This window comes from Penicillium macrosclerotiorum (genome assembly GCF_028827735.1).
Source record: "Penicillium macrosclerotiorum strain IBT 26536 chromosome Unknown utg000006l_segment0_segment0, whole genome shotgun sequence".
Taxonomy (NCBI): Eukaryota; Fungi; Ascomycota; class Eurotiomycetes; order Eurotiales; family Aspergillaceae; genus Penicillium; species Penicillium macrosclerotiorum.
The window spans coordinates 3769628-3793299 of record NW_026643085.1 but is presented as its reverse complement, the minus strand read 5'-3'; the positions used below and the strand labels follow the sequence as shown (position 1 = coordinate 3793299).

At 50.0% G+C, this 23672-nt stretch overlaps 8 protein-coding genes across 8 annotated transcripts; 6 read left to right on the top strand and 2 right to left on the bottom strand.

The window, feature by feature from the left end:
* Positions 1 to 12: 12 nt before the first annotated feature.
* Positions 13 to 2579, bottom strand: N7462_006645 (putative actin polymerization protein Bzz1; the record flags this gene model as incomplete). Its single annotated transcript, XM_057078363.1, has 6 exons — positions 13 to 407; positions 463 to 1609; positions 1699 to 1779; positions 1830 to 2357; positions 2445 to 2471; positions 2535 to 2579. The coding sequence occupies 6 exons, from the start codon at positions 2577 to 2579 to the stop codon at positions 13 to 15; spliced, it is 2223 nt and encodes a 740-aa protein (XP_056933943.1).
* Positions 2580 to 3210: 631 nt separating this feature from the next.
* Positions 3211 to 5042, top strand: dbp5 (ATP-dependent RNA helicase DBP5; the record flags this gene model as incomplete). The annotated part of the gene is made up of 5 exons (XM_057078362.1): positions 3211 to 3289; positions 3438 to 3594; positions 3666 to 4401; positions 4477 to 4677; positions 4773 to 5042. The coding sequence occupies 5 exons, from the start codon at positions 3211 to 3213 to the stop codon at positions 5040 to 5042; spliced, it is 1443 nt and encodes a 480-aa protein (XP_056933942.1).
* Positions 5043 to 6186: 1144 nt separating this feature from the next.
* Positions 6187 to 7443, top strand: N7462_006643 (uncharacterized protein; the record flags this gene model as incomplete). The annotated part of the gene is made up of 1 exon (XM_057078361.1): positions 6187 to 7443. The coding sequence occupies one exon, from the start codon at positions 6187 to 6189 to the stop codon at positions 7441 to 7443; it is 1257 nt and encodes a 418-aa protein (XP_056933941.1).
* A 1687-nt stretch (positions 7444 to 9130) lies between these two features.
* N7462_006642 (putative GTP cyclohydrolase II) lies at positions 9131 to 10601 on the top strand (the record flags this gene model as incomplete). Its single annotated transcript, XM_057078360.1, has 4 exons — positions 9131 to 9220; positions 9281 to 9461; positions 9506 to 10236; positions 10299 to 10601. 4 exons carry the CDS (start codon positions 9131 to 9133, stop codon positions 10599 to 10601), a joined length of 1305 nt encoding a protein of 434 aa, XP_056933940.1.
* A 2478-nt stretch (positions 10602 to 13079) lies between these two features.
* On the top strand, positions 13080 to 16175 carry N7462_006641 (basic helix-loop-helix domain-containing protein; the record flags this gene model as incomplete). Its single annotated transcript, XM_057078359.1, has 1 exon — positions 13080 to 16175. The coding sequence occupies one exon, from the start codon at positions 13080 to 13082 to the stop codon at positions 16173 to 16175; it is 3096 nt and encodes a 1031-aa protein (XP_056933939.1).
* A 2555-nt stretch (positions 16176 to 18730) lies between these two features.
* N7462_006640 (ferric reductase family protein) lies at positions 18731 to 20848 on the top strand (the record flags this gene model as incomplete). The annotated part of the gene is made up of 6 exons (XM_057078358.1): positions 18731 to 19331; positions 19385 to 19446; positions 19510 to 19695; positions 19763 to 20168; positions 20230 to 20391; positions 20451 to 20848. The coding sequence occupies 6 exons, from the start codon at positions 18731 to 18733 to the stop codon at positions 20846 to 20848; spliced, it is 1815 nt and encodes a 604-aa protein (XP_056933938.1).
* A 493-nt stretch (positions 20849 to 21341) lies between these two features.
* On the bottom strand, positions 21342 to 21548 carry N7462_006639 (uncharacterized protein; the record flags this gene model as incomplete). The annotated part of the gene is made up of 1 exon (XM_057078357.1): positions 21342 to 21548. The coding sequence occupies one exon, from the start codon at positions 21546 to 21548 to the stop codon at positions 21342 to 21344; it is 207 nt and encodes a 68-aa protein (XP_056933937.1).
* A 553-nt stretch (positions 21549 to 22101) lies between these two features.
* Positions 22102 to 23210, top strand: N7462_006638 (isopenicillin N synthase family dioxygenase; the record flags this gene model as incomplete). The annotated part of the gene is made up of 2 exons (XM_057078356.1): positions 22102 to 22395; positions 22449 to 23210. The coding sequence occupies 2 exons, from the start codon at positions 22102 to 22104 to the stop codon at positions 23208 to 23210; spliced, it is 1056 nt and encodes a 351-aa protein (XP_056933936.1).
* Between the last annotated feature and the right edge of the window lie 462 nt (positions 23211 to 23672).

The following is a 23672-nucleotide window of genomic DNA, read 5'->3' as shown; positions in this document are numbered from 1 at the left end:
CCTGTCCGTGCTCTACACCTCCTGGATGTAGTTGGCGGGAACGCTTTTAGTGACTCCACCACGCTCAACATCAGCCCACCCGTCGCCACCATCGCGGGTGACTAGGACAAACCGATCTCCCTCCGCCATGGTCCATTCCATGTCGCTGCGAGCCTCATAGTCGTACAAGGCTTCCACATACTGCAGCTTCTTGGCGCCTCGGCGCGGCGCCACGGCGGGCCCGACACGTTTGGCTGCCGCGCTCCCCGCCAGTGAGGCCGAGGAGTTGGAGTAGGTTGAGCCAGGACGATCCGGTGCGCCGGGACTGGCGGAGGGCACCGGGGATGGGGTTGGAGCTGCCTCGACATACGTAGCTGGAACAAGGCCCTCTTGGGAGCCGGCACGTACACGCAGCCAGCCCGATCCATCTGCCACCCAATCAGATGCTGGTCATTGTAAGAGAGGAGGGTTCATGTAACTTACCATCTGGCTCGAGGATTGCTATTTCATCCCCATCCTGCACAGTGACCTCATCGGCCCCAGTGGCCTGATAAGGATAAAGCATCTTGCCCTTCGGTTCTCTGGACTTGGAGGCAAAAGATAATTCGCTGCCAGGCGGCGCACTAACGTACGCGGTTGGAGGGGGCGCCAATACTCGGTTTCGTTTCCCTGCAGTCGGCTTGGTCTCTTCCACGGGCGCCGGGGCTGCATCTGCTGGGTTCTCTGGCGTGGGTTGAATTGCAACATTGGATACTGACGCGGACCGTGCCGTGCTCGCGGCATATCCGGAACTCAATGAATTCATGGTGTTCTGGCGAGTCAAGGACGGCGCTGCTGTCGAGGCCGCCGAACTATCAATATCAACGCTAGGTATGGCGCCCGCCTGCTCCTGACGCTCTGACTTGAGTTTCTTCTTGTCCTCTTTGGTTTGCTCTCCTGGGCACTCTGCCGGTACCTTCATTTGGCACTTGCTGTGGCAGGTATAGCCGCAATCCCGACAATCAAAGCCCTTGGCTGACAGGCCCCAGATGCGCTCCCCACAAAGATCACAGTTCGTGGGAATCTTAAAAGTTTGCGATCGGAAGTTATGGTTCTTAGCGCCAAGCGACAAATCCCCAGCCACGGAGATGATCGTGGATGTTTCCACCTCCGCGGTAAGCCATTTGCGCTCCACTTCATGTAAGGACTCTTGTAGGTAGAAGATAGATCGCACAATATCGACCTCATTTCGGTTATCTTTGCCTTGCCGAACATTCTCTCGCACTTTCCTTCCACTTTCAACTTCTCGTGTCTTCTTGTCTGCCTCCACACGCAATTCGCGCACTTGAGTCTTGCTCTTTCCAAGCACATTTCGAAGAAACACCTTGGCAGCCTCATCGGTGATAATAGATGCATCATCATGCCATACGGGACTCGGCTCAAAACCGAGACTCGCCGGCTCTTGCAACTGTGTCACATTATGCTGTAGAAACATCATCGAGTCGAGCCGTGGATTGTTGCGTGGGATCTCCGTCAGCAAGTTTGTGGTAAGATTTATGCTGTTCATGAGTGACGACTTTTCTAGTTGTGCGGCTAGCGACCAGAGAGCATTCAGCCTTGTGACTCGGGTCTCGTTGAGATCTTGCAAGCCCTACAATACATGTTAGGAATTTTGTGCTCAAATCACAAATGTTGTGAAATCATGACATCGTCTAGACTTCGCTTGGGGGCGCAACTTACATCTAAAACTCCAGGGACATATTCGTGGAAGAACTTCTCTTTCAGCTTGTTGGTAACGTTGATACCAATCAAATATAAATTCTGCCCGTGTGTTAGCATCCATCACGCGCTTTCAGTTTTGCCGCTCATGCCTTGTAGTTATTCATCTCGAGGATCTGTTGTTGATACGCCGACTGGGCTTTCGCTTTGCCGTGATCGAATGACGATTCCACTTTCTTGCGCCGTGACTCAACCTCTTGACATGCACCGTCATATTTGCCTTTCGCTTTCTTCAACTCTCCGTAGGATGCATCCCGCTCCTTTTCCAACTTGGTATGGTAGTCGACATGGCACTTGCGAATTTCTTCGTACTGTACAGCAGCATGCTTGAGCGGTTCTGCTACCTGGGCGACCAAATCCGTGGCGAACCTGTCTCGTTCCGCGGCATGCGCCTCGACGGCATTCAATTGTGTGGTCCATGTTGTAAGGGAGGCGCTCTCGAGAGATCCGGGCGTCAACGTGGGGGTATCGCCAACACTCAACGGGCTAATCTTCTTGGACTTGCGGTCGTAGTATTTCTTGCAGAGAGCGCTAAGTTTTGATGCATACTCTTTTTCGATGACGCTACGTTCGCGGTAAAACTGCTGGATCTCATCCAGCCACACGATGCCGTTCGAGACCTGTGCAACGCGGATGCATTAGCTCCGCCTCTCCGCACGAGGTGGAATGGCGCTCCCCTTGCGGGGGAGTTGGTGCAGGCAACATACCCAGGTATTGACCGGTTTGAAGTTATCCTAGAGGAAGAGATTGTATCAGCTGGTCGGTGCTTGTCTCAACTGTCTTGAATACCAGCCTACCTTTAGCTCCGCTCCAAACTGGGGAGCAACGTCAGCTGCCGCCATGGCCGTGGTGAGGTCCAAGTCCGATCACGCATGGGCTAGGCAGAAAGGGCCAAATGGCAGTGAAGAACTCTCAGTCCGTGATTACTATCACCAGGCAAATGGTAGACAGTATTCTTGAACTGAAGGCAGCGCGCGCAGCTTGTGAAGTCAATTCGGACAGAAGGACGATCGCGACGCCCGAATGGGAGGCGGGGAGCATCCCCGGTGCCTGTAATCTGGAACAATACAATACGCCACGTTGCCCAGTCGGGCTTGGCGGGCAGCGGATGTGGTACAGTACCGTTTCAACATTGCCTATCCAGGACTAGGGGGTATTGATGGCTGTAGCGTCATTCTGTTTTTGCGGCCGCAACTTTGAACGCCAGTTCCATTCCTCCTTTCAGCACTTCCTCTGGCGACGTGAACTCGACTCGTCTTCCTTCCTCCAGGTCGCACTATTTCCCTCTGTCTTCTATCGTCTCAGAAGCGCTACCGTCACGCGACCAACAATAAATCGTACTCGAGTACCAATCGTACTCGAGTCTTGTACCCCGCCGCAAACCCCCTCCAGCTCCTGTGTTTGCTTCTCTCCGCACGTCCACCTCAAACTTGACTATTCTTCTGTTGTATCGATACATTTTGTCCCAATTGCATGATGGCATCTGAAAATACCGAAACTGCCGGCTCTTTGGCCGACCGCATTACCAAGCCTGAGGAATCCAAGCCCACAGGTACGAGACCCCAATCCTCTCCCCTCTCGCTCCGGGACTCGGTTGCCCACACCCTTGGGCTTCATGCAGGATTGAGGAGAATAGATAAAGAGGAATAATCAAGCTTCGATTTGACAATCTACTGATCTTCGTTTCTTCTTATGAACAGACACTTCTACCGAGACTCCCAAAGATGGCGCTGGAACTGAGCTCTATGGCTCGGAGCTTCAAGAACCTGACTACACAGTCGAGGTTAAGCTGAGTGATCTCCAGGCCGACCCCAACAACCCTCTGTTCTCGGTCAAGAGCTTCGAGCAGCTTGGACTGTGAGTACAGAATACCCCCTCCACTCGCTGCACCTGCGCAATGAAGCTGACAATCTTTGCGACTACTACAGAGATGAGCGCATTCTCAAAGGTCTTTCGACCATGAACTTCCGCCAGCCGTCCAAGGTTCAGGAGCGCGCCCTCCCTCTGTTGATGAGCAACCCCCCAAAGAATCTTGTCGGCCAGTCCCAGTCCGGCACTGGTAAAACTGCGGCCTTCGTCCTGAATGTCCTCAGCCGCATCGACACTTCGACCCCCGAGCTACAGAACACCCCCCAGGCACTGATCCTGGCTCCTACTCGTGAACTTGCACGTCAGATCGTTGGTGTTATCCAGGTTATGGGTCAATTCCTCGACGGTCTTGCCATCGGTACCGCCGTTCCCGCTGATTCTAATGCTCGCCCGGCGAGAATGAATGCCTCGGTGGTGGTCGGCACCCCGGGTACAGTACAGGACATGATCAAACGACGCATCTTTAACCCGACTGGTCTTAAAGTCCTAGTTTTGGATGAGGCGGACAACATGCTTGACCAGCAGGGTATGGGTGATCAGTGCATCCGCGTGAAGGCCATGCTTCCACGCACCATCCAAGTTGTCCTCTTTTCTGCCACATTCCCTACACACGTCCGCCGATATGCAGACAAGTTTGCTCCCGACGCGAATGAGATTGCGCTCAAGCACGAAGAGTTGACCGTTGATGGGATCAAGCAGCTCTACATGGACTGCAATGATGAGGAAGAGAAATATGCCAATCTTGTCCAACTCTACGGTCTGCTTACTGTTGGCTCATCTATTATTTTCGTCAAGGTTAGTAATATGCTACCAAATTTCCTGCAATTCCGCGCTCTCGACGTCGTGACCAAGGCTGACACTCACTTCTAGACCCGTGCTTCGGCTGTCGAGATTGAAAAGCGGATGACTGCTGAAGGCCATACCATCGCATCTCTAACCGGTGCTATTGAAGGTTCCCAGCGTGACAGCGTCATCGATGCCTTCCGTAGTGGTACAGCCAAGGTTCTTATCACTACCAACGTTCTCGCCCGTGGAATCGACGTTTCCACCGTTTCTCTTGTCATCAACTATGTACGTTTTTACAAGGATCTTCACATGAATCCTCAATATTCACTTCACATATCCGATTTGTTACTCTTTTCACTAATTTGATACCATTCTCTCAGGATATTCCCGAAATCTACACCCCCAACCGTCCCCGTGAGCCCGATTTCCAAACCTACCTGCACCGTATCGGCCGCACTGGTCGGTTCGGGCGTATCGGTGTTGCCATTTCCTTTGTGGCCAACCGCGAGGAGTGGGATATGCTGAGCAAAATCCAACAACACTTCGCTTGCCACATCGACCGTATCGATACCAGTGATTGGGACGAAGTTGAGCGGATCATCAAAAAGACCATCAAGAACACCCGTGCGCAGGCAGGCTTTAACCAGTGATGTGAGAAGAAACTGGGGTAAAATATGCCGCGCCTGGGTCCTTTCTGGCTAACTATTATGATAATAGTGCCTTCCAGCAACCTCTGCGGCTTATGATCATGTATGAAGAGTTATGACCTGTCAAAGTGCCTGCCCTTTTTGTCTATTCTTATAATCTAGGAATTTGCTAGGGCGAGGATAATAGATACCAAATCATGAATTTCAATTATTTGTTTTACGTGTCGGTCGCTAATATATAGCGCCACGTTACTTACGATTTTCTTTGGATCAAGTCCAGAGGTTATGTTTGATTCTATAGATTCCACTCCCCCAGGGGCGTACACTTCCGCACGTGTCTATATGTAGTTTATTTTTCAGACTCTGGAAAACCAGGTTCCTACCAAAACTTATTGGGATATCATTGGTTCCTAGCTTCGTTCGCTCGCAAAAACTTAATTCTCTCTCGGGACTTTCGAACCTTAGACAGGTATTGGATAATCTTTTGAGATTCCAAAACCAGGCCCCACGAGAACCTTATATTTTCCTGTGTAGACGAGAAGTTGACCGTCATCACATGCACTACGCATAGTTCACAATGTGACGAACGCAGGGGAATATACTATATTCTACGAAATTCCCCCGTCAAATCATGCAGGAGTGAGAATACCAAAATGCAGAGTGAGATCGAGGCAGGGCACCTACAGGTGTGCACCCGAGGGGAAAGAAAATTGATGACCCTTTTCGATGTGCAGCCAAGACCACTCAGTCTGGCTTTATCAAGCTAGGGGCTCTAAACGATATTGCCCAGTTCGTATTCACCCGCGCTCGGGCCAGGATTTGCACACAAAATTTCCCAAATACGAGACCCTTGACTATAAACGAGTACGCTAAAAACACCAACACCAATGGCGTTCCTTGTTATCATTAGTGATCTATTTAGAGAATTGGGCCACAACTTTAAACTTCGTTTACTTACCATGTTTCGCAACATAAGCCCCCATTCACAGATTCTCTGTGGGTTTAAATAAAGAATTCCTTAGGACAAATGGTCATGAGGAATATTTGAAGGAAAGGGGTCCCCAAAGGGAATACTTTCCCCTTTACTCTACTTCTCCTTTTGTCATATATCGTGGGATGTGGCCGTTGGCGGCTCCTCATGGACACAATGAAGCTTTTGGCAGCCTTTCTTGCCCTGACTCAATCATTCCTTGTCCCGGTCAACGCTTCACCATGGATCGGAACAGAGTACATCGCTATAGTCGAGACCACTGTGGTTGATGGCTTCACAAATAGTTATCTAACGGAGACACCCTGGGTGGAAACTGAAACAATCCGGATATCGCCAACTGGAACCAACCCTTCTGTCATCAGTACATTCACTTCCGTCGACACATTTAGTTCCGATGTCACTGCGGTAAATCTTGTTGTCGCACCAACTGCTGGAGCTGCGATAACGAGTGATACATACTACAACTATTATGTCAACGTTGTCTATACAGCACCTTCATCATGCTCTTATACGACCAGTCAGACGCTCACAACTGCAATTCCAATCTACATGCCATATGAAGCAAAGGCTCTTGTCCATCCTACTGCAGTCGTGACGAGCATCGAAACATACGTATATCTCACATATCGTGACACTAATACCATGGCTATGTTAGCCCCGAGTGACATTCCTCCAAGTGTCTTGGCCTCTGCGAGCTCCTATTATGCACCAGCAAGATATACTGCGTGCAGTAATAGCTACTATAACAGCGGTCTTGGAACTGAAGGTAGCAGCAGCTACTCGGATTGTGACGAATTCACCTGGTATATTGGCAACTCACCCTTTTCGGGTGGATACTGCTGTGATGATGGGTGCCACTATACCTGGGGCATCACACCATGGGGTCTCGCACTCGCGATCTTTTTCGGATGGTTCGGCCTTTTCCTGATCATTGGTCTAGTTGAGAGCTGGTATATATTCCGTCGGGCAATGTTGGGACATAAAGCGCGCCGCGGTTTACCATATGGATTCGCATGTTTGTGTCCGGTGCTTTCGTGCCTCTTCCTGCTTTCGGTCAAGAAACACCCCGCGAAGACACCTGACCAACAGGCATGGCTTGCTGCAAGATGGAATGAGATATCTGTTGGAACTAAGCTTGGGTTATGGCTGAAGAATTTCTTTAGCCGTCGAGATCCCGCCGCGCAGGCACTCGGTTTTAGTGGGCCGGCACCTCCACCACAAGCAGCATTTGCTCCCCAGAGTCCTATATACCCACCGGTCGGCACACCTGGAGCGCCTGGTATGCCGCCAATGGGTGCTTATCACACTCCAACACAGCAAGGATACCCGATGCCCATGTCTGCTCCGAGGGGCGAGGAGCTGGCGGGGGAGCCGAAAACAGTTACTGTGAATGAGCATGAGAGAACCCAATAAGTCTGAGGCTCAGAAATTGGTATTTCATTCGATACTCCATTGACGCGATGTGATTCGATGCCGTCATCTATCAGAGTTCCCAGGTCCTTAGGTAGTTGATCCTGCCGCATATACACGTCATTTAATCCTAAGTCTATGTTATGTATGTATTTTTCTAGCTAGGTTATTACTAGTTATTTCCCTCGAGTGCTGGACTATAGTGTATATGCTCTAATCTTAGATAATATATATTGAATTATTGGAATTCGGTTACAATGTAGAGCGAGTGGTGGCTTGCCCTGCTTCCGCCATTCACAGCAGCCACGCTTAATATCTAAGACTCGTAGCATTGAAAAGGTCCAGGCCATCTTCCGCAGTCATCTGATCAAAGTTCAATTATGTTATATTAGAGAACACCGCTGTTGTCAAATATTCTGTACGTTGGAAATCTCATTGACGATTTTGGAGAATGGTTGGCTGACCCTTGGAAAGATCGTAACGTGCATTATCTTGCAATTATAATCGCCAATTGGGATACAGTGAGGCTTATGGCCACATTTGATAGAACTGTTTGACTCCATCAGCTAGACTCGCATGTCCCTACTTTTACCTGTTTGACTAAAATTCGAATCTATCCTTAGTATTCAAATATATATAGCCAGAGGGATTGGAGTTAGCGTCAGTGATCTCCAGAATGTGAGGATAGCTTTCGAGATTGGCCTCTGACCATTCCTGCGGCTTCAACACCATGACATCTATGAGGGCAATGAACCATCATGTTCATTTTTGTCGTTTGTCAATGTTCAGGTCATTTCCTGGATGTTACTCATGACTTTGTGAGTCTTCTTCGGTTGGGCACAGGCAGTATTTTGAGTCTTGTACCCGCATGATTGGATCAACTTTAAAAAACATTAGAGTTCGAGACAGTGGCCTGGAGCTTGTCGCTTTGTGTACAGCTTTGGGTGAGTTTTGATTCTGCGCTCATTGGCGTACAGACCTAGCTAATTGTGTTTCCCCAGGGCTTTGATTGGAATTCCGGAAGGCAGAAAACTTTTCCAAATGATTTGACCGTCTACGTGGGTGGTATTTATCGCTGGTTAGCTCGAAACTTTGTTTGTGAGCTTCATGGGCACACGCTGGACATTCTCAGGATAAAGCAGAGACTGGTGGGCGAAGTCATGAGCTCAAATAGCCACATGGCAGATGTATAGGTTATTAGTGATTTAACCAACCTAAATAGAGACAGAAGGGACTAGTAGAGCTATGCTAGAGAAGACTGCATATCAGTAAATTTTTATTAGTTTGTATACTGTGTAATAGGCAATTATCTTCAATTCAACGCCTCTTATTTACATAGTAGTATGATTGGTGATCGGCGTTCGCAACTCCGCCAGTTAGGCCGAATGCCGAGAACCGAGTGGGTCGATCGTTGCCTCGAGCGCCCCATACGTAAACTTATGGGGAAGAAGCGGTAGAGGCAATCAGAAACCACAGGTAAATGCGAGGTCGTATTGGTGATATCCCGGCAGGCCTCTGTCACTGCATCAAGTCTGCATGGATTCCAGAAAAGCGTCACCGCTGCTTTGTGTTGGGCAGATAAGCTGATAACGTGCGGGGGAGGTCACATGGGACTTCCCCTCCGTCCTTCAACTTCTTCTTTTCATAACTCCCCATCAGTTTGTTTGAGATTGAATCCATCAGTTTCATGATGCTAAATACAGAATCTTTTGAGAAGGCGCCGGAGCTAACACCGCAGTCCCCGACATCTCCCAGATCGCTTTACAGCAAACATATTATCGTAGGACCACTTGAGGGACACCACCCTTGAGCGGATGAAGAGTTACTAACAGCTTTTTAGTTGACAACTTACCCTGGCCAAAGTGGTATTGACCCTGTTCCACTCGAATGGGGTGCGTCAGATGCCAAATCCAGAGGCCCAATCGTGGTGTCTCGCAGTGGTAATCTGGTGAAGCGTCGCAACGCAATCGGTGCGCATGGCGGCAGTTACAGTATATACAATGCGCTTGCCATCGCCGCCGGTGATCTGGCAGCGGATTTTCGCCCCGATCTGCGCAACAGCCAGCCAACTTTCGACTTCCCTCCCAGCCATCGTGGGCCGATAAGACCAAGATTGTGTCGATGGACCCATATGGGCACGATATCGTCAACAAATACAAAGAAGAGTTGGAAGCGGGCTGGGATATCCGACCCACTATGGCCATTACCCGTGCTAATATGAAGTTAGCTGAGATTGCAGAGTCGGTAAGAGAGGGTCAGCTTGAGGTGGATGGATCCATTGTGGTAGACTCCTCAGGCGAAGTACGTGTGACCAAGGTTGCTGTGGAGCCCGTCTGGTATCTCCCGGGAGTGGCTGATCGATTTGGTGTTGATGAGGGAACCCTTCGCCGAACTCTGTTTGAGCATACTGGCGGCAGCTATCCCGAATTGATCACCCGCCCCGATCTCAAGATCTTTCTCCCTCCAATTGGTGGACTCACGGTCTATATTTTCGGCCCTCCAGAGCGCGTATCGGACGAGAACGTGAAGTTAGCTCTTCGCATCCATGATGAATGCAATGGCAGCGACGTTTTCCAATCTGATATTTGTACATGCCGGCCTTATCTGGCGTTCGGTATTCGAGAGGCGATCCGCGAGGCCCAGAATGGTGGAAGCGGCGTCGTCATCTACTTTCGCAAAGAAGGGCGGGCCTTGGGTGAAGTGATCAAATACCTGGTATACAATGCCCGCAAGCGTGGTGGAGATACCGCCGATAAGTACTTCACGCGCACCGAAAATATTGCAGGGGTACGAGATGTATGTGTATTCTGTCCCTCATCCTGGTCTAATTCAATCTTGCTTACATATTTGGCCCATAGATGCGATTTCAAGCTCTCATGCCCGATATTCTACACTGGCTTGGTATAAAGAAAATTGATCGGATGTTATCGATGTCAAATATGAAACATGACGCTATCGTTGAGTCTGGAATCAAGATCTTAGAACGTATTCCCATTCCCGAGGATATGATTCCTAGCGACTCGCGAGTTGAAATTGATGCCAAGATCAACGCAGGGTATTTCACCACTGGTAAGCAATTCACAATGGAGGAACTATCGCAGGTTCGTGGGCGTGGCTGGGAGAAATGGGAAGATATCGCGGTACGTGGCCCCATTCTATAGAACCTTTTGCGATCGAAACAATGACTGACAAGTCATCCCTACATATAGCATTAGGAAAGAGATAAAACCACGCAGGGCAAAACAGTGAACCATACACTTTCGGTCAATCTTTCGTCGGTCACCATCTGAGCTCTGAGCTTCTCTTTTGGCACCCGCAAATTCGCTTCTTGGGTCACCTCACGATGTCGTTTATCACGGTTTGGTTACAGTGAAGCGTCGGTCTGATCAAATTTATTTTCATATTTCGAGATACTGATAATTCATTATAATTTTTCAAGAATGGAATACCAACAAGGTACTAGTAGGCATTTAATATCGATCAAGTAAGGTCCTGGAGAGTCTGACAGCTGCATCGGTCCATTTTAGACGGAATGTGCGGCCTTCAAAGCCGTGGCTGAGCCCAGATCCATGGTCTTCCTGCCAACAGGCGTTGTAAACAGCTGTAGAGAGCTTGGCGTCGGCTGCCAACCAGGTTACTTCAAAGAGAGTACGAATATGCATATTATGAAGCCCACCTTTGCCAGTGTTGACCTGCTTCCACAGTCCCTCTGCCGAATTGATCCACATTTGTCCCAGGGCAATCGATGGCATGTGTCACTATGCGATTACGTCAGAGCCACCCCCCAGCTTAACAAGCCTTCCCGCTACAGAATGAAACCTCAATTCATCATCACCCCAAAGTACCCCTGCTATCACCATGGAGGACAATTTAGCTGCCTCACCACGACATTTCGGCCGACCAAGATTGCAGCGTCGAAGGCTAGACCTAGACCGACCGAGAACATTGACCAAGAAGCACAGGTTTCTTGGGACTGGGAAAACCGTCAAAATGGCAGTGCGGTGAGCTACGTGCTCGGGATGCCTCATATGAATGTAGCTGGCGTGGCCAAATACGCGATGGATATCTACTCCGTGTTGGAGGCAAGAGATGGACAGCGTAGAAGAGACTGAAGTCATGTATATCATACGGGGAATTTGGCGATATGACCAAACAACTAATGGGGGCGGCGGTCGGGGATAGGGAGTGCGATTTGCAGTTTCACCTATAGACGTATGAGTGGTTTCTACGATCCAGCCAAAAGGACAGGATCCGTGGGTCCAAGTCGAGACCATCTGGGTACATGTCGCGTCGAACTCCTCTAGCTGCCGAATGTAGCCCGATTGGAGCCGGTTGTACCCCGCTAGCTCAATGACGCAGGGGTCCCATGTAGTGGGCGAACGTTTTTGAGGGTAGCCGGCTTGCAAGTGAGGGGGTTTATCGCGGGTGCTGTAGCTCACCGACACCGGATCATTGACCCACGAGGATTCTCGAGTGACTAGTGGCACATTCTCATTCGTGAGTCGCGCCGTGTGGTCCAGTTCCGGGCCTACCGGCGCAGGGCGAGTGGAGACGGAGTCCACCATGACACGATCTGATAAGATCAAAACGCGCCATCTTCTGAATTTTTCACTTTCAACCGTGCCACCGTAGTGGGGGGCCAAGGACGCTTCCAAACAGATCGGCAGTCATATGCGAAATGAAAATTCTGCTGGAGAATCCATGATGGTAGTTGTGGGATGAGAATCGATGTCGTTGAACGCAATAAATGGCGTCGAGGAAGACCCGATTTCAGGAGATGCGAGCCTCAGGCAGTGACAATCACATGGAAAATGGATGAGTCATCAGGGGATGGTGGGGGAGTTAGGAAGCCAATCATAGACGCATAAAAGTTACCGGTATCTTACGGATCCAAACACGCGTGAATGCGGTCTTTTGAGTGACTCAGCATCTCTTACGAGTAATTAACGCCGATCCGGTGTGCCGGTCGGCCGGAACACCCGTGAGCCGCGATCATACGACGATTAAAAACTGCCCCGGCTCGCTGTTGCCTCGTTGGAGCCAGCATCATTTCGCGCTCCTCTTCAACACGTTTATCCTGAAGCTAAGCTGGGACCTCCACAGTGCATATCTCATCTCTGTTTTCACACAGCGCGACTTCGTGATCCACCGTCTTGACCAACTGGAGATGATCGCCTTTGCAGGGGAAGGCCAATTGATTTGAGAATCCACTCTCCATCCCGAAGGCCCGCCGGCGCTACGACGGATTTGAGTGGGTATCGTGGACTGCCTAGCTTGCTGTTCCAAGCCTCCTGTACCGCCTGGGACTTTGACTCTGCCATCTTCCCCTCTTCAGTTTCTTGCATCTTCAACTCTGCTCACCCCTCAGCCTCGTCTGTTGATCTGAACGTCCTTATCTACTACTGTTTATCGGCCACCAGGCCTCAGTAAGTCTGCCTCGTGTCTGTTCCATTCACCACCGTCTATGCCTTGGTGGCTATGGTACCCCTATGCTATGGTGAGCTAGAATAGCTCAATGTCGCTGTCTTTACTTATGTCCATGTTCATAGCCGAATGCTAACACTGGGTTCAGTGCTCAATCTACCGGCTGTTGGAGATTTATATCTGGTTTAAAACGACATCGTGAATGTCTGGCCGCCATGGCTGCCTCTGGCATGGACAATGATTTTCAGCTCTTCTCTCCGCGGCGACATTCGGGAGGGAACGAATCTCATGGAATGTACTCCCAGCCAACTTCTGACAGCACCAACCAAGATTGGACTCAATGGATGCGATGGGATGAGCCTATGTTTGCCGAAGGCGAAGAAAAGCAGATCGGCACTTCAATGGACCTCCCGTTTGTCTCTCCAAATACGAGCATGAGCACCCCCAGTCAAATCCATCAAAAGGATTTCTCTCCGCACCTTCCGCTCGGCCTGATGGAGATTCCGTCCGACAGCATCGACGGAATGAGCCGTAACAATAGCGTCCATGGAGCTCATATGTCAAATTTTCAAGGGCACCAGCAACAATCGGGGCTGGTCTCACCCATTTCGAGTATCGGTACCAGCCGGAAACGCAAGACTGGAAGCGATGACGATGCCGCCACAACGATCACCGGTCCTCTTCAGAACGGCAAGAAAATGCCGGCGAAGAAGCGAGCCCACAACGTCATCGAGAAGCGCTATCGAGCCAACTTGAATGAGAAGATTGCCGAGCTCCGAGACAGTGTGCCGAGTCTTCGATCGGCGAAGAATGCCAACGGCGATTCCAATGAGGAGGAAGATGATGCCGAAGCGACTCACCCTACCAGCAAATTGAACAAAGCATCTATTTTATCCAAGGCGACCGAGTATATCAAGCATCTGGAGATCCGCAATAAGCGGCTAGAAGATGAAAATACTGCTTTGAAGAACCGGCTCCGTCAAGTCGACAAAGCGGCCGACCAAGCTGTTACGTCGAGTGCGTCTGTTTCCTCGCCCAGCAACTACACTGTTTCTAGTGATTCCAACTCCGGTACATCCCCAAGCGTGTTCTCCAATCCCGAAGAGATCGTGGAGACCAGTTCGCCCACTTCCAACAACCCACCAGAGGGCATGATCAAGGTTCCAGATGCTTTCAAGCGGATGCGAGCAGAGGCTGCGCAGAGTGGTGGCATTTACGCACAGTCCTATATCAAGTCGACGCCCAGGACTAATGATTTAAGCCGAGAGGAAGGCTCTCGCCGACGGTCGAAGATGCCCAACAAGTACATGCTTGGAGCCTTGGCTGGCTTGATGGTTCTCGAGGGCCTGGGATCAGACAAGTCGGAAACTGAGTCAAAGGGCCTGCTAGCTGTCCCACTGAACTTGTTCAACAGACTTCTATCGCCAAATCTGGCACACCTGCAGTACTACACCAAGGGCTTCTGGTACTCTTGGCATGCAAGGGCGATTTCGCATTTCCTCCTCCTTGCCACTCTCGTTGTTGGCAGTGCTTTTATAGTTTTCGTCTACCTTTTCAATGCCCAGCCAGTGACACAAAGAACTCCCTCCAAAGCAGTTCTTGAGGGAAAAACAGCGGCTCCAATGGCGACTGACTTCCGAAGACAAGCATGGCTAACGAGCATGCAACGAGTCGGTGTTCCACGCCACAGGTTCTTCCGCGAATGGTACGTGGTAACGTCGAGATGTTTCGAATACGTCTTGCGGTGCCTTATGGGATGGAAACTTTACTCCTGGGCAACCGGAATCACTGAAGAGGACGAAAAGGGTCGTGTCAAGACCTGGGATATTGCCATTGATGCTCAGCTCACTGGTGGTGATGCGGAAATCAGCAAGAGTCGCCTTGTCCTCACCATATTTGCCGCTGGTACTCTTCCCGGCAGCCCAATGCGAATGATCTTGAAAGCCCTTCATGTTCGCATTCTCCTGTGGCGTGTGGGTGAGCCTGGTTCGTGGACTTTCCACGTTTCCAATGATATTGCCCGCGCACTCGCTAAGTACCAGTGGGCGGTTGCGAGGGATATCAATGATGCACTCCCCGAAGGTCACCCTGATCAGCTTCCGAGTCACCTAGCTGCGCTTATAAAGCTTGATTGTGAAGATGTCATGATCGACTCTATCATCCAACGAGCCGTTAACCTCACTTGGAATCGTCCTACACAGGAGGGCACTAGTGATGATGAGGTGCTTCTTGATGTTGTGGAAGAAGATCCTGCTATTCAATGCTCCGTTGATGCCCTGGCTGCTTGGTGGTCCAGTCACCTTCTCCAAACTGCACTGCTCAGGTATCTAGAAGCCAGTGAAGGAGGTCCTGTGTCGAAGGGTAGCCGTGATACTTTCAAGGAGAAAATCCGCATGGCACTTGATGTTGCCCCCCGCCTTTCGGCTGCATACACCCGTGCTCTAGTGATGAAGGCTGTATTCTTCGAGCAGGGCCGTATTCAGAATGTTGGTGCGGTGCTGGCGGCACTGCCGAAAGACAAGAGAAAGGGTGAACAAGATCATGCTGCTAACTTCCTCGATTCATCACTCCCTGTGTCCGTTCGGGATGAAATATCAATTGCCGTTCGCTGCGCTATGATTGCCGCCATTGTCACCACTAGATCTACAGGAGAAACCGATCTCCCTGCGTCTTTTACTATTCACAGGGCTATCAACTGGTTCAACCAGTTGCCTATTGATCCAGTTGAGCTGAGCTTGCTTGGATTTTCTGCAGTTTACCACCTGTTGCACCTTCTCGCCGCGGATGTTGATTACATTGCGTCGTCTGAATCGTCCGCTCCATCCACGGCCGCTTCAGACGCCGCCTCTTCCGCCGATGACGAGACAGATGAAAAGCCTCGGCCTCGACGAACGCTGGCTGTTTTGCCGAGGGATATCCCAAATATTGGGCGAGTCGCAGCCGAGTTGATTTACTGGGCCAAAAATGCCTATAATCCTGCCTTTTACGGTTTTTCTTCCAATCTCGTCGAAATAATTGTGAAGTCTTGCACCGATTCATGTACAAATGCCGGTATCAATCTTGTCGAATACTTGCTTGCGATTCCCGAGCCCCTACCATCTAGGAAGCGCCGGACGCGACGGCGGCGTGGAGCCTTCGACCAGTCTGTCCAAAGTGATGCTGACCATGACATCATGGACACGGGATATAAGAACCCTCTTCGTCGAGAACGATCAGCAAGCAACGACACGGGATACGGCAGCTTGAGCCTCGATGAGGACGTTCAGACCGCACCAAATGTACCGGAGAAAGTCCGGCAGATGTCAACCTGATTTTTCACATGAACCTAGATTTCGCAAGAGGACTGTGATTTTACGAACCAGGCGTTTTCGGCTTCTATTATGAGTGTGATTGGTTTTCGGAATATGTGGCCGCGTTTCATCGGAGGAAAAATAGGGTAAATCGGATCATGGTCCAGGCGAGGGCCGGCGTTTCTCTCTTTCTGTGTCTTTGTGTCATGTAGAAATATGTCTCATCACTACTACTACTACTACTACTACTACTACTACTACTACTACACATGTCTAGCCATTGGGCATCTATCATTCACCAGTCGTACCATTAGATAATCGCTTACCTCAGGAGGAGGGATTTAATGAACTTGCCTAGAAGACATCGTCCCAGTCATGAAGGATACCGCATCTTAACGCTTGGACCACGGCCACCCTGTTCCACATTGAGATATGTACATTTATTGCTCACAGATATGATAGCCACCATTCCTCCAGTGTTATTGAAGTCAACTTGGGCGTTGGTGTGAGTCATACAGTACGGGCTTCTATCTCACCAATGGCATAATGTGAGGGCCCCCGCACAAACCCAGTCTTCTCTTTCTAGTCAGACGCAAGGTTACAATGCCCTCGATGCAGAATAGTCTTTGACTAATCTGGTACCCGTACCATCGATCTTGGATGACCAAAGCCATTCATTGGGTGGAGTGGCACATCGCCCCAAGATCTTGATTTGCACGTGCTTGCTTGCCTGCCCTCCTAGCGTGTTCTACTGCGAGTAGATGTTGCTCTTTAGGCCAAATAAGTGTTTTATTGAGTTAAATTTGAATTAATTGAGGCTTATGTTATTTTAGTGTTACAAGGCTGAATACTTGAAACATAGTCTGATTCAAATTCACATTTAACAGCCGGTGGACAAGATCAAGTATACATTTCTACATAGCTGGTGTACCTGGGAAGCCACATTTTGCTCTTGGAAAGCAAATATGTCACAGAAGCTGGGTGAATGTAGATGAGGTCTAGGCCTTGGACCTATGAGTACTTGTGATTGTCTAAGCCTTCGGGCCTAGACCCGCACCATGTTGCTCGGAATTAGAAGGTGCTTTTGTATAGTATGATTCCTACGGGGTAATGAGCCTAGACCTGACTTAATTGAACAAAGAGTCTAGATCGCCATCTAGACCGGGAACGTCATTGTCCTTTTTGTATGCAAAGATGGATTGAGCGCCATTTCGGATAATAGACCAATCGAGATGGAAAAGAGAACGTTGTAGATAGTGCCAATGGGGTCTGCCCTATTCGATCACTCAGAGACCATTCAGAAAGCGGAGAGGACCCACAGACATCATTTCAATAGAGGAAGCAGTGTACCTCAGTTCCTCTCGGATCAGCTCCTCTCGGGCATTAGGCTTCTTATTTCCTTCGTTTGGAAGAATTTATTTCCTCCTCCCTCCCCTCGCCTACTCTGGCTGATCAATGGATCCCGATGTCGCAAAGGATACTCCAAGGTTGACTTCGGCGCACCTTACATTTTGAGATGATCAGAGTGCGAAAAGAGCTATGGCGTCATGCATTACTACCCTGTCTCCACAACTTCGAACTTGACCATTGTCTACAGCGTTGCAGTTGCGTCCCGCCCGATTGGGTTTTGCCCATGCTCTTAAAGCCTCGGAACCCACGGGCGCATCGTGCTGAATTATGACGTCGGGTGGCTTCGACGCCTAGGTTGTTAGTTCTACATGGAATTGTAGACCGTTCTTCTGTAGCCAACATGCTAGAATGAGTTGAATCAGACATCGATGATAGGAGTCGGATCATTTCCCCTCAGTTCATAGCCAATTGGTGAACAGCGGAACCTTTTTCCAACAATTGACCCGGGTAAGGCAAAAAAGTCCGTCCGATGTTCTATCCCTTGCATTCCTTCCGGAGACGGGGTTGCGGAAGCCTCAATAGAATTCCGCTTTCGGGTTACCGACAACAACGGCTGATCGCTCCGTGCCTTCGTCTTGCTGTCGATCTGCATCTAGACCAGTATCTTGTGCCCCTCCCAAGATCCCGCAAATGTCGGGTTACGCAACACCTGAGTTGCCCAGTGTTCGCCCTGGGCAGGTCCGGCGCCAGGATCTAGATTCCTTGGCCCCGGGCCACTTAGCGCGCTTACTTGAGGAATAAACTTAAGGTTGAGGCGTCTGCGATCTCCCGGCCTTCGCTCGATTCGGCTGGTTACACTTGCAAATCCAACGAACGGTTGCGTGGAGATCTCCTTCCCCACCCTCCAAAGAATGACGATGTTTTCATTCGACCTCTCAACTAGAGAGGGCCCTGTCCAGGGCCAGGGGTCGATGACGGCATCCATGAGTGAACGGGGTCTTGGAACCTAATACAACCCCATGATGTCGTGGATTGTTCTTTTCCACGCGGTGCTGGTGATAGCTATCTTCGCCACCTTCAAGAACCCCGTGTTTCCTCTAAACCCTTCTCTCCAGTCTGGACGCCTCCGTCGCTGGACAACCACGCTGTTGGGCGGCTGACGACGGCATCTGTTGGCCTTTTCTCCGGTCATTCTATACTTCCGACGCTTTTTCACGGATGGCAACATGGGTGTCCAACTCGCAGGAAATGGCCCTGGTGAGCCACCTATGAACCCCTTCGTGGCGGTTCCGCTGTTCGCTGTCGGAGGCTTTGTGGCCATTCTGTTTCTCTGGCGAACCACCATCCGAATTCAACATAGTCGTCGGTTCAAGCTGGCCCAGCAGGTGGACGACCAGACACAACTATCTCAGGCGAACTCTACCTCTGCAAAGTTAAAAAGGCATTTGCTATATGCACCACTATGGGGGACCCGTCATAGCCGGGAGTTTCGACTACTTAGACTACACATGGGCTCTATTCCATTACGACTGGAGGTGATTTTCCTCGTGATCTATCTCCTGATGAATTTCATATTCGTCGTGGTCACCGTCGACTGGTGGGAAGACTACTCCAAAAAGCTGTTTCAGCTCAAGTACGCTGCTGGACACCTGGCTGTCATGAACACTCCTGGGTTGGTCTTGAGTGCTGGACGGAATAACCCCTTGGTTCCCCTATTAGGGCTTTCCTTCGACACTTTCAACTTCATGCATCGTTGGGTCGGGCGTGTCATCGCAGCCAATGCTGTGATTCACATGAGTAGTGTGCTGGCAAATCAGGCCTATCTTAGTGCGTTTTCCATCACAAATGACCGACTGGAATTGCTTTTAACATTTTTGCAGACGGGTCGGAATATATAATGTACAGGATCTGGCAAATGCCTTTCTATATTTATGGGCTTGTGGTAAGTCAAGTCTCGGCCAATTATTTTTTTATGTTCTAGACTCTGACGCAGCATACGATACAGGCTATACTGGGCTTTATCTTCATCGTTATTCAATCCTTGTCGCCGGTCCGACATTCATTATACGAGCTGTTCCTTCACTTGCATATCGCCTTGGCCGTGATGTCTTTCGTCGCTTTGTGGTACCATCTCAAGAACCTACTGCAACAACGGGTTCTGCTTGGCACATTGATTCTATGGGGCTTAGATGTATGCAGGCCCTTTTCTTGTAGATACCCTCCGATTATTGCGATGCTTACCGATCCAATTCTTATAGCGAGCGGGGCGACTTGCAATCCTAATCTGGCGAAATTGTGGCAAAAGACGCACTATGGCCACAGTGGAAGCGCTTCCAGGCTCCGTGGCACGCGTCGACATTGAAGTATCTCGAGCCTGGAAATTCAAGCCTGGCCAGTACATGTACCTATACATGCCTTGCCTGGGCCTTTGGACTTCCCACCCTTTTACGGTCGCATGGACATCTAGTGGAACTGAATCATTGAACCTAACGGAGAAGAACAGCTCAAGTGATTCATTTGCTTCTCTGATCGGGGGCTCTGAAACGACAACTATGTCTGTCCTTATTAAGGGCCAGGACGGTTTCACGAAAAAACTTCTCAAAAAAGTGGAGGATTCTCCCGAGGGAACAATCAAAGCCACGGCGTTAGCGGAGGGGCCATTCGGTATGATATATTCAATCAAAGACTTACCTGGACGATGGTTCCTGACAATATTTCTCCACAGGAGGCATTCACACTCTTGCTTCGTATGGAACTCTGCTTCTGGTTGCAGGCGGGATTGGGATTACTCACCCAATGTCATATCTCCACGAGGTTGTCACCAATTTTGCTTCTCGCAAATCTGCCACCCGCAAAGTGCATCTTGTGTGGATGATTCGGAATTTAGGTATGTCATCATTCATTTTTTTTTCAGCACTTACGCCAGTGAACTAACTCTCGCCACAGATCATCTCGCATGGATTCATAACTGGATGACTGAAATTTTCGGTCACAGTTCGTTGAATCATTCCATCAATGAGAAAGGGGAAACGTTCTCCCAATGTCTAAACTTGAGCCTTTCAATCAGCATCCATGTCACTGGCCTCAAAGATGATGTCGAAGAATACCTCCCTACACCAGAAACACCATGGACTGATTACGCACCGTCAAATGTCCCAGTCAGCATCCATCATGAGAAGCCCTGTTTCCGCAGTCTTTTAGAGACTGAGAAGTCTGAGCAAGTCGGGGCGCTTGCTGTTAGTGTCTGTGGCCCTGGCGGCTTAGGTGACAGCGTCCGCGATGCTGTGCGTCATGTGCAGGGAGAGAAGACCGTCGATCTATTCGAAGAAACGTTCTCTTGGTAATTGATTTATTCTTTGCAATGTGCCAAGCTTTTGTGGTGTTTCTATGTATATTGCTACCCTGATGTAAGCTTGGTAGATGCGCAATAAATGAGACTTCTCTAGAAAGAAAACCGGTATTAAATCCTGATCGGTCCTCACATGAACATATTTTCTTCCTTAATCACTTATGAGAACCAGAAATAAAATATTCTCTCAAAAGTTTGAAGATGGGAATCACGCTGAAATCGACTCAGATATGTTAGAATCATCATAGCGGATGTGGTGCAAGGGGAACCCAACATCCAAGTACCATCGAACCCAGCTACGTATATTAACGGTGCTCCAAGAGGACAGCAATCCGAGGGCTTAAGAGTGATTCAGTCTGAGAAAACTAACCACCGACTGCCATCAAGAGCGATTATTTGGTGCAATTCATTTCTTCCTTTTCAGTCGCTCTCCCCCTCGTCTTTTCCAGGTGTTCGCCTTTATGATTTTGCCCCTCGCGTTAGCATGGTTACACTGGCTTGGGCATGCCCTCCCCACGTAACCACTCCACCATCCGATCAATTTCAGCGAACCAGTCACGCCGCATTATGGAGATCTGGATGATGAAATTCAAAGCGACCTCCCACTGGCCGAACCGCTGGGTCGACAACGCCTGGCACACGGCAGGCGGTGGATCACCATCGGCCCTCTCCGCTGCGGCACCCATAAAGGGCATTTTGGGCCCGCCGAATGGCACCAATCGTCATCGGGATTCGGCGCAGACGTTGCGTCAATGGCCCCGCGGGAGAAGCTCGTCTGCCTTGGGGTAAGCTGAGCCTTTGCAATGCACCCTTTGTTTTTCTCGGCTAATTCGAAACTTAGTGACGCTTAGAGCCAGTCTCCAGTTGCTTATTATGAACGGACGCCACAACCTCCGCCACCTCCGCTGTTCAGGGAGATGATTAATACAGAACACGCTCCTGGGCGTTTCCAGGAACAGAACCGAAAGATGGATGCAAACAGGGCTCTCACTTCTGTCAAGAAACAGAACAGCATGCTGATCCAGAGCCAATATCGTCACTGGTTATTACGTGACCATGAAAACACTCCGACACGCGACCACTTACCCCAAGTCGAGTGGACCCTAGTGGATCTCATTGATGAGCCTGGGGAATTATCAATGCCACAGATATTTTGCGGCATAAAAAGGGAGTTATTGGGTCTATTTGGCTGGAATTATGGTTTTAGTTTTCTTGGCCGCAAAATTTCACACCTACCTAGCCAGCATCATGACCACCACATTCTCTTCTCTCCCCGTCGTCGACGTTGGGCCGCTCGGAGCGGTCTCTGGGGCCACTCCAGAGGAGCTGGTGGGATTAAGCAAGCGACTATACGAAGTTTTTGCGACCACCGGATTCGCCTATCTCACCAATGTACCATTAAGTTATGATCACGCCGAGGTCTTCAACATGTCCCGGGAGTTTTTCGCATTGCCTCAGGAAGAGAAGATGAAGCTGGCTAAAAAGTCATTCCGCCGCGAGCATAAAAACACTTATCGCGGGTCAATCCCCTTGCATCTCTTGGTACCCTGTCTTTGGACTGACGAGGATGATTTGAAAGGTACTTTCCCACGCAGCCCAAATTAGCTTCCGATAATCTGAAAGAGGGATTCGAAATGGGACCTGCCACGCCGATTTCGACGCAGTCAGGGATGTCGCCCTCGACCAAGTTCAATTTGGCAGAGCCCAATGTTTGGCCTGACAAGAACCAATTCCGATCCCGTTCAAAGCTCGAGACTCTCTATATTGAGCTGCAAATACTTGCATCAAAGCTGCTCTCCCTTCTTGCAATGTCCCTGGGCAAACCTGCCAACTATTTCGCACCCTACCTGGAAGACTCACTGAGTACTTTGCGACTACTGCACTATCCGCCAGTAGCGTCCACTGCCTCAGGATCTGGCTCCACGAAGCCGGGTGAGGTCAATCTCAGCTGTACTCCCCACACGGACAGCGGTATTCTCACTCTGCTGCACCAAGATTCCACCGGTGGACTTGAGGTGAGGAATTCGTCCGGAGAGTGGGTTGCTGCGCCGTATGTCCCCGGGTCGCTAGTCGTCAACATTGGGGATTTGATGGCCAAAGTATCGGGTGGCCGGTTTGTTGCAACCATGCACCGCGTTCGAGCGCCAGGCCTCAGCTCGTCGGCATCTACAATTACTGGGCACGCAGATTGGCAGATCCAGGCCTCGGGTCGCATGAGTGTGCCCTTTTTCTTCGAGCCCGGTGAAAATTGCCTGGTTCGATCGGTTGATGGTGATGAGGGATTTGTTCGATACGGTGAGCACGTCCGGGCCAAGATGAAGACTTGGGTCGAGTTCCAGGATGATGAAGACAACTAAATATTCTGCATCGACTCTCCATCTCAAACAGAGGTGTAGCTGGACCCTGGTCGAGAGGTCATTTAGCCCGGGCCAGTGGTGAAATTGGAGATCTGGGCCGTTTTGATATGACTGCAACAGAACAGGAACCTTGTCCGCAAGCGACCATACTTGAGAATCCCGGGCTCTTTCCCACCGCGACAAGCCCATACTTCCATTGCGACATGCCATCATTCTCCTGCGACAAGATCGTACAGCGAACGGGTATTTCCAGAGCGACCAGAACATCCGGATTCCTTCCCAATTGTGATTGGACCCTGTACTAGATAGCTTTGTTATTTATTTTTTTTTTGAGCGGAAGTTTGGCCGACGTATCTGAGGTGCAATATACTTGACACCCTCAAGCCTTAGGCTAGCGCCCCCTCATTTAGAAATTACTTTCCATTCCAACGATACATCACGTCTATATTGCCCAATTGACCA